We start from the raw sequence: 20,411 nt of genomic DNA on the forward strand, positions 1-20,411 counted from the left end.
TTAGACTTGGTAGCGTTTCTTAGAAACCATTGTAACCCAACTCTGCAGTACAAAATGTTTTCTCCTTTGAAATGTAAGTTCTTTTGTTTCCTGGAGGGGGGGAGAAAACTATTATCCCTCTGCGAGTGGCTTGAGTATCCACCTGGGGGCGCCAAATACTATTGTTCTTTTTCCTTAGTGGCGAACGCCAGAGAGACGGTCGCTTCTTTTTCGGCCAAAGTTGGTGTTTCTTTAAATAACTTCCCCACTCCAGGGAAAGCCGGCGCCTACCTTTTGTTGCCAATTGAGCGCATACGTCACGCAATGGACTCTGGAAGACCGAGTCTTGGTGCCGTGAGGTAAACTAGCATCGCAGAGAACGCTGGACTTCAATTCCCACAATGCCTGGCGCGATCCCGCGGCTCTGCATGGGAAATCCGAGTGGTGGCGGCCATCTTGCGTATGGAGCTGCTCCAGCCCCGCATCTCTCAAGCTCGATTTTGTGGCTGCGTCTGAGACGGTCTTTCATTTTTTTCGGAGGTTCGTACCTTTACGGAAGTTGTTTTGTTTTGTTTTGTTTTATGGGGGGGGGGTCTGGGTGGAAGTACGTGCAGAACTGCGGTTTGAAGAGCGGACGCCCCAGTGTAGGTGAGGGAGGTGCTTCCGGTTTCGTCTGACGCGAACGACTAAGTTTTCACTCTAGCTTGTCTTCATCTGACTGTGAGCTGGGGAGCCCGGAGAGAACCTCAGCGTCGGAGGCCGCCGTAGAGTTCAGACGGGGCCCTGTTGCTTTCCTGAGGGTCGGAGAAGACGTGGGGCCTCCGGCCAGGCCTGGCGCTCTGGAGGCCTTGAGGCCCAGGTGGGGTGCTGGGTGTTCGCGGACCCCTCGCGCTTCCTCGGGTGTCTGTGACGTTTGAGTGAGGAAACGGGAAGATGGGAGTGAGGCGAGGGCTGTTTCCGGGAGAATGGCTTTCTCGATCTGCAGTTGGAGCTTCCTCCGGCTCTCCTATGACCTGTCTGCTTTCGGCCCTAGTTTGTGGGCTTTGGGTTTGGAGTCCAAGAGCTGGTGAATGAAGTACTGACCAAAACGAGAGTTTTGGGTTTCTTAAGGGTTCAAGGAAATTACAAGAGAAGCGAAGTTGTATTCTGTTTTGTAGATACAGTGTTACTCTGTAGGCCAGGATGCTTTGGAACCCAACTGTGTAGTCTGCTCGTAGTGGCCTGAAATCGCTTATTGGTAGATTACAGGTTTGTGCCACTGCTTATCAAGAGAAATTTAGCCTTAATTAACTTATTGATGGGTTTCGTGTAGTGCAAACTGGCCGTGAGCTTAACTGTGTAGCCTAGGCTGCTCTACAAAGACTGCAATTTAGTTCGTCTAGTGTGCATGCCAAGGGGAGATGATGGAAGCTTGGAAGCCGAAGCCTCCACTCCAAAAGACAAAGCTACTTCCAAACAGCGAGGGATTCATGATGCAGTGATCTTAGCCAGTTTGGAAACAAATGCTAGTTTTGCATCCATCCACACGAGATAGGGACTCAGTTTCTAAACTTAGGTGCTTAAACTCTGGAATGGACTGTTTAAAGATGGGACTGGCAGCACGGGCCTGTAATCTCAGCTATTCAGGATGGTGGACAGTTAAGGCGTCCCCGGGCAATATGGAGAGAATTCAAAGCCACGCTTGTCAAGTTTAGTGAGATGCTGTTTCAGCATGAAAAAGGGGGTAGGATGTAGCTCTGCAGTAGAGTGTTCGTTTAGCATGCATGAGGTCATGAGTTCATCTTCTGTGCCTCCAAAAAAGAAAAAAAATGAAGTGCACATGTATTTTTGAATGGTATTACAGTGAGACGGCTCCTGTAAATTATTGTTATGACTTAAAATAAGTGGTTATAAAATTGCAGTTTGTAATTATTAATTGCGTATGTCAAAAATTCTTTTTTCTAAAATTCCTTTGAAAAATTTTAAGTTTGAAAAAAGTATAACCTAATATTTGTATGCTTTACTCCTCAGATGCCTTATAGTGAAATTGAAGCTAAGTTTTTGGGCCCTGGAAAAGATCTAACAAGAGAATCGTGCTGTAAGAAACTGAAGTCAGCGGCAGATGGTTGTGCTTTCTCCCATCAAGGTGGTCCTGATCGTCACAAACCCCAAGAGAAAACCAGAAATAATAGGGTCCCAGTGGCCACCATTAACTTCAGAAGACGTCCTCAGGAAGACAAAGCCAGAACTCCAGATATGTTGAAGCCTGAGGAGCTGCCTGATAATAAACTAGGTAGTGTTGAGTCACCAGCTTTGCAGGACGGAAAGCCCCCATCGCTCTCCAAGGATGATGAAATCTATAGCACAAGTAAAGCGTTTATAGGCCCAATTTACAAACCCCCTGAGAAAAAGAAACGCCGAGAAAGGAAGAATGACACTTTGAATAGTACGGATGACAAAAGACGAGAAGAAAAACAGAAATTTAACTCCAAAAAATTGGAGATTGACACGGAACTATCCCAGTTTTACAAAGAAATTGAAGAGCTAGAAAATGATGCTTCACAAGGCAGTAGTGAGGTGCCAGAACCTTCCCAGGAAAAAATTATTCCTAAGGACCAGGCCTATGATGCCTTAAACTCCGAGGAAGCAAAGAAGGATCTCAGTCATGCTCTCCAGTCACATTGTGATTACCAGTGGTACTTGGAGGATGAACCAGGCCAATGTCCCTGTGACGAACAACTGATGCCTACTTTTTATGAGACTTCATTCCCTTCCTTCAGGCCTGAATGGCAGTCAGTACATCCTTTTGTCATACCCCATGGTCCTCCTTTTCCCAGTTTTAATTACCATTTTAATATTCAACGATTCAATGCCCCACTCAATCCACCATCAAATATTTTCCATGGGCAAGATGACTCTCAGATGCCAAGTGGGTGTTACATGGACAGTTGTCAGGGTAGCTGGAGCGGTTTGACTTTTGAACAGAATGATGAGTATACTAACTATGGTGTGACTAGCAGCAATGTCCGTACCTTTAGAGATGGCTACAGTGGACAAGATGAAAGTGTGAATAACGGTTTCTGTGAAATCAGAGAGTGCTGGAGAGATCCTTCCATGGAAGAGCACACTGGAACAGACAGGTTTGTGAACCAGTGGTTTCCAGAGGAGAAGTTAAATAAATTGCAGAAATTACTTATTCTTTTGCGAGGCCTCCCTGGGTCTGGAAAAACAACGTTGTCTCGGTAAGTAAAGGATATTGAGTACTTGATGATTTCATTACTTAAATGAGTTATCAGTGATAAACATTTCCATATTCCTAGTAGAAAATTTGTATGCTGTATTTGGGAGTTTGATCTGATTGGAAATACTTTGGAAGATGTATTCTAGGGGAAAGGGAGAATTGATGTATATATATACCTTCTTTTAAGAGCTTTAAAAATATACTATAATTCAAACAGCAACGAGCAATACTACTTAAGAACTTGGCTAGGGACGGGCAGTGGTGGCACACGCCATTAACCCCAGCACTCGGGAGGCAGAACTCTGAGAGTTCGAGGCCAGCCTGGTCTGCAGAACTATTTCCAGGATAGCAAGGGGCTGTTACAGAGAAACGGTCTCAAAAAAAAAAACAAACAAAAAAAACCTTGGCTAGGCTGTATAAGTCGGCTATTCAAGAAAAGCTAGACTAGGTACTAAACTGTCTGGGCTTTGGTACCTTTTTTATTATGCTGTTGGGCAAGTTTTGCTGCTGGTTAATAATAGAATGGCGGATATTTATTTTCTTAGAATTTGAAAAACCAGTTGGGGCTCTTGAATGTGTTAAGCATTATGCCATGTCAGTACCTTATTTGGGATAGCGGTTTTTTTTTTTTTTTTTTTTTTTTTAACGACAGGGTTTCTCTGTAGCTTTGGAGCATGTCCTGGAATTAGCTCTTGTAGACCAGGTTGGCCTCGAACCCACAGAGATCCTCCTGCCTCTGCCTCCCAAGTGCTGGGATTAAAGGCGTGCGCCACCACCACCCGGCTGGAATAGCAATTTAAAAAAATTTAATTTTTTTGTGTATGGATGTTTAATTTACATGTGTATCGTGTATCTGCACCACTTCCCCAAGGCCAGAAAAGGCCTTCAGATCCCCTGGAACTGGACTGACAGATAATTGTGAGCCTCAGTGTGAGTGCTGGGAATTGAGCCTGGGTCTTCTGAAAGAGCTCTTAGCCATTGAGCCATCTCTCTTCAGCTGCGTGGGACTGAATTGCTATTTAGTTTTAAATTTTTAATGTGTTGAATTGAACACTCTGATAAGTGACGTTAGAACTGTTGGTGTTTTTATTACAAAAAGTTCAGATTTCTAAGTTTCTTTACAATTTAAAGACAGCATTGTCACAATTTTCTCAATTGTGGAAAATAACTCATACTATAAATTTCTTGTAGTTTAGATAGGAAAAGTAAAAAATAGTATCTTTGGGTGAAAACTAGTATTTGAAGAACTTACAGATATTTATATTTACTTGTAATATGGCCTAAATAAATAAAATTTCTCTAGAAAAAAGCATATTCAGTTTATAGTATAGATTTTCAAGCAAGATTTTAAGCTGTGTTAATTGATTCATGATATTTTTGTGAAGGTTTTGTAGAGAATATGAAATCGAGGCTTACAAATATGAAATTGTTGTCTTACAAACGGACAATGTTCTGGATTTATTATTGGAGAAAACAGTTGAGATTTGGAAATTGGATGAAATAGGTCTACTAGCTATAACTGAATATAGAAAAATAAAAGAAAATTAAGAGAACAGATTGGAGAATATTAGATGGAATGCAGTAGAATCTCAAAAGAAAGACCTGAGAGGTTAGGTAGAGGTGATTGATTATACCTGTAGGTATTTGCTTGAAGAAAAGGTAGAACACTTGAGTGGAAAGATGAAGCAATTATTAGCTATTCAGGAGGCCAAGGCAAGATCTCAGATTCAGGGCCAATCTGGGCTAGGTACCAAGTTCTAGGAGAGGTGAGAACCACTCCCCTAAGTGGGTACTTAGTAACAAGTGCCATTTGTGTTCTATTTAGAGATACTTTGACATAGGAAAGTTTGTGAAATTAATTGTTTTTTCATTTTATAGGAGCAAAGCCTAGAGGTTAACAGATACTACTATTAAAAATCAAACCCCTGGGGCTGGAGAGATGGCTCAGTGGTTAAGAGCATTGCCTGCACTTCCAAAGGTCCTGAGTTCAATTCCCAGCAACCACATGGTGGCTCACAACCATCTGTAATGAGATCTGGCGCCCTCTTCTGGCCTGCAGGCATACATGCAGACAGAATATTTTATACATAATAAATAAATAAATATTTAAAAAAATCAAACCCCTCCCTCCCCTGGAACTGAAATATTATAAGAGATCAAAATGCTAATGTGCTTTCCCCCTAGGTTTTCATTTTTAGAAGGCTTGAAAATTCTGTTTATCCATCTACTACTATACTTACGTGTGTACGTCTCAGTGTCCCAGCCTTCATTTTTAGTATCTACTCCATATGTTCCTCTGTGTGAGATTCTTCCCTTCACGGAGTTTGGTTAAAACAGATAAGAAAACACACACAGACACACAAGTACCTCTTTAGATTGATGGATGTTGTTTAATGAAGACAGCCTCCCCTTCTTGTAGATTTTGGGGGTGGTATTTGGTTTGGTTTTGGTTTTTTGAGACAGGGTTTCTATGTAACCCTAGCTGCCCTCATTATAGGCTAGGTTGATCTCAAACTCTCCCAAGTGCTGGGATTAAAGGTGTGTGCCACCACACCTGACTTGACCCCTTCATTAATCCTTGGGTTATTTGGCATCGAATGTAAAACCATATACTCTTATGGTGAGAAAGTGGTGTTAGCTTTCAAAACAAGGTTTGAAGAAAGCCAAGAGTAAAGAATTGCTCAGAACGCTGCTCATTTGGAGAACTAAATTAGTTTATGTTTGGTATTGGCCCCATTCTTCTTAGTTTAGTCCTTATTTCACCACCTCTGCGCCTGTTTGTATTTGCTCATGTACGGTGGCTTATTTAAGGCTGCTTTAAATGCCTCCTTTTTGTTTTCTTCCTTTTGAGACATTGAGCTAATCTGGAATTTACTGTATAGTCTAGCATGTCCTGTAACCCACTGAGAAGCTCTGGTTTTTCTGGAACTAATGCTCTCTGGTGCTTCAGCTTCCCAAGTGTTGGGATTGTAGGCATACACCATAACATTTTTTTTCTAGCAAGAAGTTAATTCCTTTTTATAAAATGTGGGACCTGGCTGTGGTGACACACACCTTTTTTTAAATTTATTGAGCTCTGCATTTTTCTCTGCTCCCTTCCCTGCTTCTCCCCTCCCCTTTCAATCCTCCCACAAGGTCCCCATGCTCCCAATTTACTCAGGAGATCTTGTCTTTTTCTTCTTTCTACTTCCCATGTAGATTAGATCTATGTAAGTCTCTCTTAGTGTCCGCATTGTTATCTAAGTTCTCTGGGATTGTGGTTTGTAGGCTGCTTTTCTTTGCTTTATGTTTAAAAACCACCTATGAGTGAGTACATGTGATAATTGTCTTTCTGTCTGGGTTACCTCACTCAAAATAATGGTTTCTAGCTCCATCCATTTTCTTGCAAAATTCAAGCTGTCATTTTTTTCTGCTGTGTAGTACTCCATTGTGTAAATGAACCACATTTTCCTTATCCATTCTTCAGTCGAAGGGCATTTAGGTTTCCAGGTTCTGGCTATGATAAAGCTGCTATGAACATAGTTGAGCACATGTCCTTGTGGCACAATTGAGCATCCTTTGGATATATACCCAAAAGTGGTATTACTGGCTGGGTCTTGAGGAAAATTGCTTCCTAATTTTCTGAGAAATCGCCACACTGACATCCAAAGGGATTGTACCACTTGCATTCCCACCAGCAATGCAGAAGTGTTCCCTTTTCCCCACAATCAGTGTTTTTGATTTTGGCCAATCAAATGGACCTAAGAAACAAGTGGGTGTAGCTATCCTAATATCTAACAAAATAGACTTAAAGCTATAATCAGTCAAAAGAGACAAAGAAGGACATTTTATATTAGTCACAGGAAAAATCCATCAAGAGGAATTTTCAATACTGAGCATCTATGCCCCAAATACAAGGGCACCCTCATATGTCAAACACTTCTAAAGCTTAAATCATATATTAAACCCCACACACTAATAGTGGGAGACTTCAACACTCCCCTCTCCCCACTGGACAGGTCAGTCAGACAAAAAATGATCAGAGAAATAAGAGAACTAACAGATGTTATGACTCAAATGGACTTAACAGACATCTATAGAACATTCCACCTAAACACAAAAGAATATACCTTCTTCTCAGCACCTCATGGAACCTTCTCAAAAATTGACCACATACTCGGTAACAAAACAAACCTCAATAAATACAAAAAATTGGAAAATCCAATGTACCTTATCATTTTGAGACTTTTATTTATCTTTTGTGTCCTTAGTAACTTCTGAATTTATATAGCTTTTACCTTTACTACTTTGTTTTCAGTATAAGCTATATAGCATTATCTTTTTAATCATTGGCCTAAGCCATTTTGGTTATAAGAAGGCAAATTTTTATTATTATTACTATTTGCTTGCAGGGGCTGCTGGGATAGAACCTGAGCTTTGTGCATGCTGTGCAAGCATTCTCTTGCTGAGCTTCATCCCTAACCTCTGGTCTTTTGACAAAGGGTCTTTCAAGGAATCCCAGGCTTGCCTGAAATTTGCCCTGTAGCAGAGGCTAGCCTCAAATTTAGGATCCTCTGAGTGCTGGGATTATTGGTATGAATCGCTACACCTGCCTTGCGACTATCTTTTAATGAAAGTATTAGACTGAATTCTAATAGATACTGACTTTAAATACTTAGAGCTAAGCAAGAGAAACACATTTCATACAACCATTGTAGGTGTGTTAAAGTGGAGGTTCTGCCCTTCCAGGCTACCGGACAGCACTTCTGTAGGTTCATTTGAGACAGAATTTAAGGACATTTGAAATTAGAATTTTGTTACTATTGTAGTTGTCCTTAGCCAAACAGAGTGCTCTGACCCAGTGTTTGGACATAGAACCATTTAGGGACCAAAGTCTTGAGTGGGTTTTTGTTTGTTTGATTGATTCTTTTTCAGAAGGTAGACTATTGATCAAAGTTCTTTTACTAAATCATGTAAGGGAAAAAGGAATGGGTTTAAAATATGTTATCTATTTAATATCTTTTACTCTGTTGATTTCATGTGTGAGTGTATTTTCAGAAACAAGCCATCAATCTCATCAACAAAATGTGTGGCAATTATCAGATAAAAGGAGGTTGAAACATTTGTAACAGCTTGTACTCCACATTTGGAGACTAGTCCTTGCTTAGCTAGCAAGGGATATAATTTCTCTGATTAGGCAACTGCTTAGACTATAGATTAAATCATCCAAATGGTCTGATTATCTGTGCTATAAAGTATTTTTAAGGTAAATTATAACAATTAAGTAGAAATTGTACAACATATGTTTTGTATTTCAAATTTATTCAGTACTGTGAGTAGAGAACCAAGCTTGGCAGCAGCGGCTGTAGTTTGTCCAGTGTCCATCTGCAGAGCTACTGCCCTGAGAGGAGACAGATAATAATTATACAAGTGAGGATTCAGAATGGTTTGTAAACTTAACTTCGTGCCATCTCTTAAAAGTGCTAGAACTAGAACTTTAGACTTGAAGAGGTAACTTCAAAACTTGCCTATTTTTTCCAGCCATACACTCTCCAACATGATGAGTGCCCTAGACATTTGATGATGACTTCATTCATTCATTCAAAGTCTCACTATGTAGTACAGGGTGTGCTAAAGCTTGTCAATTTCCTGCTTGCAACACCATGTCTAGCTTTTGCTGAGGATTCTAAAGCATGAGGCTATGCCGTTGTCCCTTAGTACTTAGGTGAGTTGGTTGTCGGCTCCTGTACAGGTATCAAACTTCTTTGATTCTTAGGTGCTTGTTGTATATGCCTTATACATTTATTCCCACATTGTACTTAAATGATCTCTGAATTCCTTAAAATACCAATACAATGTAAATGCTGCATACTTGCTTGTTGTGTTGTAAACTGGTATTTTAGAATAGTTGGGAAAATGTTCAGCAATGGTAATAGTATATATTTGACAGATTTATGAGAAAAATATTTAAAACTCTGCTTTCTGGCTTATGTCATTCAAAAAATAACTACATAACAGAAAAAGGAGTAAAATAAAATAATAATAATAATAATTTGAAAGGGGGCTGGAGAGACGGCTCAGTGGTTAAGAGCACTGGTTATTCTTCCAGAGGACCTAAGTTCAATTCCTAGCAACCGCATGTTGTGGCTCACAACAGTCTATAATGGGATATGATGCCCTCTTCTGGCATAAAGGCTTGCATGCAGATAGAGCCCTCATATACATAAAACAAATCTTTTAAAAAAATATCTAGACAAAATATGGACTGAAGAAATGTAACAATATCGCACCTGCTATCAAACATGATGACCGGAATTTGATCCCTGGAACTCACATGCCATGTGTGCCTTCCCCAACACACACACACACACACACACACACACACACACACACTAAATGTCGCTAAAGAGTAAAGAGCAATGGCTGAAAAAAATGACTCAGGTTCAGGGCCATGGTTGCTTTTCAAGAGGTCTAGAGTTCAATTCCCAGCAACCACATGGTGCTCACAACCATCTATAATGAGATCTGGTGCCCTCTTCTGGCAGAACGGTGTATACATAATAAATAAAGAGTAAAGAGCTGCTAAAAGTACCTAGTAATTTACCATCTAGGAAATAAAAAGAACTTGAAAAAACAGCTTTTGGTGTTTGTGTGTGTGTGTGTGTGTGTGTGTGTTGTGTGGGGGGGTTGATTTTGTTTTTTTCCAGACAAGGTTTCTCTTTAGCTCTGGCTGCCCTGGAACTCCCTTTGTAGACCAGGCTGACCTTGAACTCACAGAGATCCACCTGCTTCACTGGGATTAAACCACCTGGCTGGTGTTAACATTTTTATTTAAACCATTTAGGGTGGTAAGTGCTGTGTGTGTTACTTTCTGAGGTAAAGGGTGCTTGAGGCTAAATATTTGAGATGATGTAATTATCCTGTGAGGGCCCAGTGTAATCACAAGCTTCTTAATATGAAGGTGGCAGGAAGGAAGGTCACAGATAGAAACATAAGAAGCAGAGATCAGAGAGGAGAGAAGACCCCACATTGCTCTCTTTGTACTAATGGTCAAAGGCCCCACAAACCAAGATAATGAGTGTGCCTAACCTGCAGAAACTAGAAAGGACAACATTCTCTAGAACATAGGGAAAGACAGGTTAGTAGAAGGGATTTTGGACTGCTAACCTTCAAAACTGCAAGCTAATGAGCTCTGGTTGTTTTCGGATCCTATAGTTATAGTAACTGTAGGGATTAGAAGCACTGTTTGAAAGTGATGAGATTTTTATTCCTATCTTTCTTTGGAAGAGAATGGTCTTAGTTGAACTCAGGAGATACCTGTCTCTAGTCTGGTCTTAAGTGCCTTGTGTTTTACCTAAGAAAATTAGGTAGGTCCTGAAGCACTTGGACTCAGCCTGTGCCTGGTTCGCTTAGATTGTTTGTTTTAGTTGTTTAGGTTACTAGCCCTGTCTGGCCTAGAACTCTTTAAAACTTACTGTGTAGATATCATGACTGCCCTGAAACTTAGAGATCCACCTTTAAAGCTAGGAGTAAATTCATTCAGAACCGTCTTGGGGAGGAGATTGTACCAGGATCATTGTAGGCCATAGCTTTGGGAGTCAGAGGTATCCTGTGTCCAGCACTGAGAATTTCATTTCGTAACCCTTGCTCCTTGCTGCATATTAAACTCCACTGGCTGAACTTCTGTATTTATCTTCTTTCCTGGACTTGTTCAATACCAGATTGTCAGGGTTTTGCGAATTGAATGTGATCATATATATATGTGAGTCATGGTAAGTTCTCAAAAGATTGCTCTTTTGAGAAACTTGTGACTCAGATGGCCGCTGATAGTGCTTAATTGTTTGATTTACTAAGTTCCAAGATATTAGCATTTTGAGACTCCATTTAGAAGACCCGATAATTCCTAATATAAGAATTTTAAAATTACTGCTCTTATTTTTTGTTCAGATGCTTGATAAGAGTGTCCATTCCCCTAGGTTCATGAGCACTTTTTGAATTTTCTGAAGCTCTGAGTTTCATAACCTGAGATAGTTGTGTAGTTTGAAAAGGATGCATGCATACTTCCTGTTGTCTGGGAAGAAAATGTCTTGTCAGGCTCAACAGTTACTCATGATTTATAGATTTAGAAAAGTCTTCAGGGAGATTGTTCATGTTTTTCTGTTATATTAGTTTAATGATAAAAGTGGACTACTGTTTTCCTGTTCTTTTAACTTGGAGAACTGAAACCATTTCTTTTTTTTATATTAATTTATTTATTGTGTATACAATATTCTGTCTGTGTGTATATCTGCAGGCCAGAAGAGGGCACCAGACCCCTTTACAGATGGTCGTAAGCCACCATGTGGTTGCTGGGAATTGAACTCAGGACCTTTGGAAGAGCAGGCAATGCTCTTAACCTCTGAGCCATCTCTCCAGCCCCCCTGAAACCATTTCTTAAGCACAATGGTATTATTAGCATCTTCAAAACTACCAGTTGGTTACAGAACCAAATAAAAGTATGACTTTAGGAATGATGACAGTCTGGATTCTGGTACTGTTTAGTATAATTAGTTATTATATGATAAGTTACAATCAAAATCTTTTTGGGTGATTGAGCTCTGGTTTAGAATGCTAATATTTTAATTAAAAATTTTTTTTAGATTTTAAAATTTTTTATGTGTTAAGTGTTTTGCCTGTGTGAGCATGCCTGGTGCCCTTGGAGGTCAGAAAAAGGCATTGGGTTCCCTGGAACTGGACTCATACATAGTTGTCAGCTGACATGTGGGTCCTGGGAATTGAACCTGAGCCTTCTGCAAGAGCACTGACAGGTCTTAACAACTGAACTGTCTCTGCAACTCCGTCATTTAACTCTTTAATTTTTCTTCCATTCACAAAATCTTTTGTAGTTTTTTTTTTTTTAATATTTATTCATTTATTTATTATGTATACAATATATGTCTGCAGGCCAGAAGAGGGCACCAGACCTCATTACAGATGGTTGTGAGCCACCATGTGGTTGCTGGGATTTGAACTCAAGACCTCTGGAAGAGCAAGCAGTGCTCTTAACCGCTGAGCCATCTCTCCAGCCCTGTAGTTTTTTTTTTAAGTTGAAGGGGAAGCGCAGCCAATCACCTCATAGTTCTGCTTCCTTTTCACAGGTATTATGGTACTTTTTCCCCCCTCTCCCTCCCTTAAGATCTCTGTCTTCTCATGATCCTTTTCTAATTTTCTGACCTAGAAACAGCACATATATAAACTCACATAATTGGAGTATTTATTTATTTTTGGTTTTTCGGGGCAGGGTTTCTCTGTGTAGCTTTGGAGCCTGTGCTGGAACTTGCTCTGTAGACCAGGCTGACCTCAAATTCACAGAGATCCACTTGTTTCTTGAGTGCCACCACCACAGGCTGGTGTCTCCCTTTCTAATACCAGGGAACATCTATAATTATAAAAGTAACACTCTGTCCTTTCAGTTTATGTCATGTAAATTACTTGTACCGGCCAAGGTAAGTAGAGTGGATTTGGTTTCCTTTTTTTTGTTGTTTATGAAAAAATACTGTGATGGAATAGCTAAAATGGTAGATTAGAACTGGTAGTCTAGGATTCTGAATTCTTTTCACTTTCTACTGTTTGTCTTTCTGTCTTCGTTTCCCCACTTACTGTATATCATTGTAAGATGGTATCTTTTTTTTCAAAGCAGAGTCTACTTATTATTGATCTGAGAAATTTTTGTTCAGTGTACAGTGATTTAATGTACCAATCTCTAAAATTTATTGTACTTTGGAGAATCACGGGTTGTTTGCCATCTTATGTCTTAGGCTATTTCTTACTCTCACGTGTTGATCATCTATGTTTGTGATTAGTGGAAATGAGTTTGTGAAAGCTGTCTTGGATCAAATATGGTTTTTCCAGATGGATTGCTTACTTAATCTTTCTTGGTTTTTGGGTTACTTGTACCAGAGAGAGACAGTTCTAGGTATTCAATACCAATTAACAGAAAGCTAAAACATGCATAATTGTTAGCTGATGTTATTTGGGAAGCAATGCATGGTTGTTTAAAGTTGCAGTACAAATGCTGGCTTAAGGTTTTCATATCTATAGTTGGGTAGAGTGAAATATGAAGTGATGTTTAGAATCTTGACGATCTGAAAGGATTGGCTCCTCTGCTCTTCTGCCTACAGTGTCCTTAAAGAGTCAATACCAGGTGTCCAGTGCTAACTTGTCCCGTGGTTCCTTTATCTAGTCATAGATCTTATGGTTTCTTTTGTTAACAGAATTCTGCTTGGTCAGAGTCGCGATGGCATCGTGTTCAGCACTGATGACTATTTTCATCATCAAGATGGGTACAGGTACAATGTTAATCAACTTGGTGATGCCCATGACTGGAACCAGAGCAGAGGTTTGTTTTGGGCCAAGACTCCTGGGATGGAGTATTGAGTCATACCTGGGTTTTATTTTGACTTAGACTTTTACTGGCTGAGACTTTTGACAGACTGTTAATAACCCGGAGTCCAATTTCTTCTAATGTAAGACATGATAGTAATTATATTTGCCATCTCAGGTAAGATTGTAGAATCGGTGAACTTAGATAAAGTGGGATGAACTGTAGACAGTATACCAGTATAAGCTGATAAAATACAGGTGGGGGACACTTTAATACGCTTTCTTTTTTACACTTTATGAATAATTTTAAGAGCTCTGATACTTTTGTTTTGTATTCTGAAAGCCGTTTGCACCCCATATGATGCTAATGTCTTTAAATCTTAATAAAATGCCTGTATTAGTTTTCCTCATTGGTACTATGTTATAAGAACTTTATCAAATACTTCAGTTTTAGAACACATGGGTCAGTTTCTTTCCATGATAAATAGTGGTCTCAATCCTGATAGACCATTTGAATCAGGTGGGAATCCGCCCCTTCTTTAAAAAAGGATTCGACCTTGGGGCTAAGCCCTAGGAATTCTGCTTCAGTTTGGTTTAGAATGAGAACTAAAAACTGGACCTTTGCAGAGCAGTCACGCACACCTTTAATCCCAGCACTTGGGAGGCAGAGGCAGGCGGATCTCTGTTTGTTCAAGCACAGCCTGGTCTATATATATACTAGGACAGCAAGGGTTGTTACACAGAGAAACCCTGTCTCGAAAAAACAAACCAATAAAAGTGGGCCTTTAAAATATTTTCATTAAAAATATTTTTGATGTATAAAGGTGTTTTACTTGGATATAGATCCCTGTAACTGGAGTTACAAGCAATTGTAAACCACCACGTGGATGCAGGGACTTACACCTGAATCCCCCAGAAGAGCAGTGAGTTCTCATAACAGATGAGCCATCTCTCTAGCTCCAGGTTTTTTTGTGTGTGTGTGTGTGTGTGTGTGTGTGTGTGTGTTCATTTAGATCTAGAACTATCTAAAATGACATTTGCTCTAAATTACTTTTAAAAACCTACTTTTGGATACACACAGACAAAATATTGTATACATAATAAATAAATAAATAAATATTTTTTAAAGAAACCTACTTTTGGGGGCTGGAGAGACAGCTCAGTGGTTAAGAACACTGCCTGTTCTGCCAGAGGACCAGGGTTCAGTTCCCAGCACCCACATGACAGCTCACAGCTGTCTGCAATCCATCTCCAAGTGATTTCACACCCTCATACAGAGACATGTAGGCAAAACACAAACGCACATAAAATGAAAATAAATCATTTAAGGAGAAAAAAATTCTTTTGGGTTAACAACATGGCTCAGTGAGTAAAGTATTAACTAGTCTCTAGGATCTGCCATTCTTTTTTCTTTCTTTCTTTCTTTCTTTCTTTCTTTCTTTCTTTCTTTCTTTCTTTCTTTTTTTTTTTTTTTTTTCCGAGACAGGGTTTCTCTGTGGCTTTGGAGCCTGTCCTGGAACTAGCTCTTGTAGACCAGGCTGGCCTCGAACTCACAGAGATCCGCCTGCCTCTGCCTCCTGAGTGCTGGGATTAAAGGCGTGTGCCACCACCGCCCGGCTAATGTAAATATCTGGTATTTCCAGCAGTCTTAGGCAAACCCTGTGAAAGCGTATTTGACCCTCAAGGGATCGCGACCCACAGGTTAAGAACCCCTGCTCTCAGACCATTCTTTCTCCCAACTAAGGGAGGCAGCTTGGAAGCGCTGTCTACCTCACGGCTCCATATTTTTATTTATTTATTTATTATGTATACAATATTCTGTCTGTGTGTATGCCTGTAGGCCAGAAGAAGGCACAAGACCCCATTACAGATGGTTGTGAGCCACCATGTGGTTGCTGGGAATTGAACTCAGGACCTTTGGAAGAGCAGGCAATGCTCTTAACCTCTGAGCCATCTCTCCAGGCGGATCTGCTATTCTTAAACCTACTTATTGATACTCCTTGGTGCTGAGACCCAGTACCCAGCAAGAAGCAATTTAAAGACAGTTTTATTTTGGCTCACAGTTTAAGAAGGGATATGTGGCAGGGAAGGCCTCACAGGAACACAATGCAGCTGGTCACAGAGTATCTACTGTAGAAGTTAAAGGACCCATTTCCTCCAGCCTTGCCCCACCTCATAACGGTACCTCAGCCTTCCAGAATGGTGTTACTACCAGTAGGGGATTGATTTGTTTGAATATGTGAGCCCATGGGGGACATTCCCCCTTCACACCATAAATAGGTACATCCAATCCTTTGACATTGCAATGCAACCCTGTTCTCTGCAATGTTCAGTCTTGAGAACTGTTCAGTCTAGTTACCCCCCCCCCAAAAAAAAACCCCAAACTTGCGAAAAGTAAATCTCATGGTTTTTTGAGTTTAAAATTTTGAATTGAGCCACAAACCCTGACGATTCTCAGCCACATGTGGTCCATGAAATGCAAGTTGGACATGCCTCATTGCATTATGTTGAATTAGTGGTTTAAATCCTGTATATTGAAAAACTTTCCATCTTTACACTCAACTTTGATAATTTTTCTGAAGTTAATTTTCTTGTCTACTATCCCAGAGGTATACATATACTGCTGTCATTAACAAATGGCTCACTGTGAGGGGATTCTTCCCTCATGGTCAAGAGATGACTCTATAGAGTTCAAGTTGCATTCTCATCAGTCACATATTTGAGAATCAGGATTCTAGGAAGTCTCCAAAAAACAGCTGAACTGTGGTATTGAGCTACTTGATATATAAAATTTTACTTGTGGGTAATGCCTTTCTTTTATACTAACATTCAGAACCACCACTTAACGTTCCCTTTCTCTGTCTGTCTGTCTCTCTCTCTCTCTTCTCTCCATCTTTATTTATTGTGTATATGTTTGTGTATGTGAGAGCATTTGTGCACAGTATGTGTAGATCAAAGAACAGCTTTTTCAGGAGTGATTCTCTCCTTCCATCTTGTTTTGAGTCAGAGTTTCCCTTGTTTCTGTTGCTGCACTGTACTCCGGGCTAGCTGAACTGTAAGGTTTAGGCTTGTTTTCCTATCTCTGCCTCCATCTTGCTGTAAGAGTTCTGAAACTATAAGTATGTACCATTGCCACGCTTTTTAATGTAGGTTCTAGGGAATGGGCTTGGGTTTTTAGGCTTGCATGGCAAGCAGTTTTCTGTCTGAGCCATGTCTCTCACATAACTTTTATATTACAGGAAAACTTACTGTTTTGACCTATAAAAGATTAACCTTATTGCCTCAGTGTTTTGTTACACTTTTCATTTAAAAATTTCTTTCTGTGTAAGCAAATTTTTGCTTCTTGTACTATGTCATTTATCATCTATATTTCCTGTTAATGAAAATTGGGTCTAGACTGAAAGCTTCATTAGCTGTAAGTGAACAAACAAGTTTCAAGATGTATTTTTGCAATTTATTGGGGTTTGATTGTTTGTTTGTTTTGTTAAAACCAGCTTCCAGTCCAGAAAATATCTTGTATTTTATGTCTGGTATATGTCTTGTATTTCGTGGCATTTACTGAAAAGATACTACAATTTTTGTTTTAAACGAACAGATGTATTTCTTAATACCAAATATTTAAATTTTATTTGTTTTTCTTTCAGCAAAACAAGCTATTGATCAGGGGAGATCTCCAGTTATAATAGACAACACTAATACACAAGCCTGGGAAATGAAACCATATGTGGAAATGGTAAATAATGGCATGCAGGCTTTGTCCTTTTATTTTTAACTTTCATTTTCTGAAACTTTGGTCTATTTGATCTTTATTATTAGACATTTTCCCCTTGTTTTCTAAATAGTTTTGTTGGTTTTTTTTTTTTTTTTGTCTTTTCTTTTTTAGTTTAAAAATTGGGAATGGTGTTTATGATGGTTGAATGTGCTTTTCTTCTGAGTTACTCCTGAACTTGAAGATAGTAATTGGAATTCATTCTATTACATAGTCTTAACATTTTTCTAAGCCATATTTTACCAAGAAGCATTTTTCTTGGTTGAGTGCCCTTTTGTCAGATGAAACTTATATCTGTGTGTCTTCTTTTTCTTAAAAATTGTTCTCTGGGTTTTGTCTTCTCCCTCCCCGATGTAGGCCATAGGAAAAGGATACAGAGTAGAGTTTCATGAACCGGAAACTTGGTGGAAGTTTGATCCTGAAGAATTAGAAAAGTAAGAGCCTCATTTTTATTGAATCCTTATCTTTCTTTAATTTGTCTTTGTGTTTGGTTTTTTTCTGGCTTATCTTGTCAGCTTTGAGCAGGGGCTGTTTGTTTTTTTAAGAGGAACAAGCTTTGCCTTGTCAAAATTCATAACTGCCTTTTACTAAATGTGCTTGGTTCTTTTTCTTTTTTTCTTTTTTTTTTTTTTTTTTTTTTTTTTTTTTTTGGTTTTTCGAGACAGAGTTTCTCTGTGGCTTTGGAGCCTGTCCTGGAACTAGCTCTTGTAGACCAGGCTGGCCTCGAACTCACAGAGATCCGCCTGCCTCTGCCTCCTGAGTGCTGGGATTAAAGGCGTGCGCCACCACCGCCCGGCCTTGGTTCTTTTTCTTAATGTGAATTCCTTTATTAAGTTTATTGACTGGGGTGATGTGACATTAGAACTTCTCCTCATCCCACATTGTGTCCTTATTGGAGGGCCCCTCACCAGCTTTGTGTCTTGTGTTTTCATCTTTCTATAATTCCATCCCAAGAGCCTTAGAATCACAGTATTTGGGAATTCCTTTTTTTTTTTTCTTTTTCTAGGGTGATGCATTTAGCTTGTTTTATTATCTCATTGGAGTTTGTGGCAATATGTCATTTCAGACATCTTAACATTTCTGCTGCACTGGTTTCTGTGAATGGATAAGGTTTCCTGTCAGGAAGACTTAGGGTTTGTGAGTTTGTTTCTGACTTGTTTGGAGGTTTTGTTTTGTTTTGTTTACATCATATTGAGAAAATAAGTCCAGAGTTTGATATATGCGAGGCAAGTACTCTTTGGATCTTTCTAGACTTCAGAATGAGAGCCTTGTGAGAGACTAGATTGGGACTTGGAGCCTGGTTCTTTCGTGTTCGCCAGTGCCCTTTTCTTCCTTCACCCACTACTTGTCTTGCCACTCTGCTTTCCCTATCTTGGTTCACTCTCTTCTTAGTAATAATTTTGTTGAGGTATCATTCACATAGCTTACAACTTACCCATTTGAAATAAACAGTTCAGTGATTTCAGTTTACTCATAGAATTATATAAATGCCACTCCCTTTTTAAATGACTTTTTCACTCTTTATCTTCCATCAAAGTTTGCCCCTCTTTCTTAAACTGTTTTTGTTTTCTGGTGCTGTTGATAGAGCCCTAGTGTGCACACTGTAATCACATTCTGCCTGCATCCCCAGTCTTCAGGCTATTCTGTTTGTAGGGCCCAAATCACTTATTTCCCCATCTTTCATTTCTTTGACTACTCTTTGTGATTTTTGTGCTATGTGATGGTAATATCTGATTGGCATTGTTTGCCTACCAAATTATGTATGTTACACTCAAGATGGAAGAGTGTAAATTTAAATGGAATTTTTTTTGTTTTTGTATTACGAGACAGGGTTTCTCTGTGTAACAGCCATGACTACCTAGCCCTTAATTGGAAATTTAAAGCTAAAGATAGTTGAATCATGGTATAAAAATGGCTGAGTGATTAAATTGTCCTGTAATTAAGGCTTCATTTATGTTTGAGAGACTTGTAACTTAATAATTCGTTTGCTTGCTTGCCTGCTTGCTTGCTTGCTTGCTTTGTTCTGTTTGAAACAGGTTCTCACTATGTAGCTTTGCCTGTCCTGGAACTCACTATGTAGACCAGGCTAGCCTCAAACACAATGATCCACCTACCCTTGTCTTCTAAATGTGCACCACCATGGCCACTGAAATAATTTTTTAATCTAAGTTAACAGTCCACTTTATTTTAACTGGTATGTAGCATAATTTGAATTTTGGAGGAGTTGGGTAGAATCAGATCACTGATGTTGGCATCTTGTGGATTTAGTCATATTTTATTTTTTTTTTCTTTTTTTTTTCTTTTTTTTTTTTGGTTTTTCAAGACAGGGTTTCTCTGCAGCTTTTTTAGAGCCTGTCCTGGACCTAGCACTTGTAGACCAGGCTGGCCTCGAACTCAGAGATCCGCCTGCCTCTGCCTCCCGAGTGCTGGGATTAAAGGCGTGCGCCACCACCGCCCGGCTCATATTTTATTTTTTGTGCTGGGGATTGAACCCAGGGTTTCAAGCATGCCATAATAGTAATCTTAACACTGATAAATTCCCCTAGCCCATTTCCTGCCAATTTTTAACCTTGAATCTGTTCTATTTTTCCCTTCTGTCTCTGTTGTTATTGTTCTATTTTTAGATGTTTTTGTGGCCTATTTCTAGGAAAAATGAGTTAGTAAAGTAAGAACAATACCACGGATATAAAGCCTGTTCCTGTGTGTTGTCTTGTAGTCTGGCAGAGTCAGAGTCATATTATAGGAAACAATGAGAATAAATAAACTGTCTGAAGGCCTGAGTGTCAAGAACAGTTTTTAAATCACTTTTCTTGTCCCAAACTCACATAAAGAAAAGTATAGGAAGAGCTGTACTTGGTGACATAAGCCTGTAATCCCAGCACTAGGGAAACTAAAACTGAACAGGGAGGGGCTTTACATGACACACTTAGCTGTCACCTTTGTGAGAATGTGACTGGCTCCTCAGCAGCAGTTTTATGAGTCTTTTGGGGGAATTTGAGGGGAGGTGGTTTTGGTTTTGGTTTTGGTTGTTTTTTGACCTGCTAATCTCTTACTGCTTCTATTTTTGAAAGTTTTACCATGTAGGTTTTTTTTTTAATATCA

General features: G+C 39.5%; 1 protein-coding gene across 4 annotated transcripts in view; it reads left to right on the plus strand.

The window, feature by feature from the left end:
* The first annotated feature begins 383 nt into the window (after positions 1-383).
* Positions 384-20,411, plus strand: part of N4bp2l2 (NEDD4 binding protein 2 like 2) — a 72,316-nt gene continuing 52,288 nt past the window's right edge. For 2 of the 4 annotated variants that reach the window (XR_006020901.1, XM_038346312.1), the window contains exons 1-5: positions 666-838; positions 1,990-3,200; positions 13,432-13,556; positions 17,185-17,273; positions 17,667-17,743. Coding sequence is in view for 3 of the 4 variants with exons in the window: in XM_038346312.1 (XP_038202240.1) it covers positions 1,990-3,200; positions 13,432-13,556; positions 17,185-17,273; positions 17,667-17,743 (1,502 nt within the window). In the remaining variant the exon portion in view is untranslated. Of the gene's footprint in view, positions 520-665; positions 839-938; positions 1,055-1,989; positions 3,201-13,431; positions 13,557-17,184; positions 17,274-17,666; positions 17,744-20,411 lie in introns of those variants that run through there. The other 2 variants (XM_038346311.1, XM_038346313.1) reach the window with 2 other exon arrangements.

The sequence above is a fragment of the Arvicola amphibius genome, chromosome 10 (genome assembly GCF_903992535.2).
Source record: "Arvicola amphibius chromosome 10, mArvAmp1.2, whole genome shotgun sequence".
Classification (NCBI taxonomy): Eukaryota; Metazoa; Chordata; class Mammalia; order Rodentia; family Cricetidae; genus Arvicola; species Arvicola amphibius.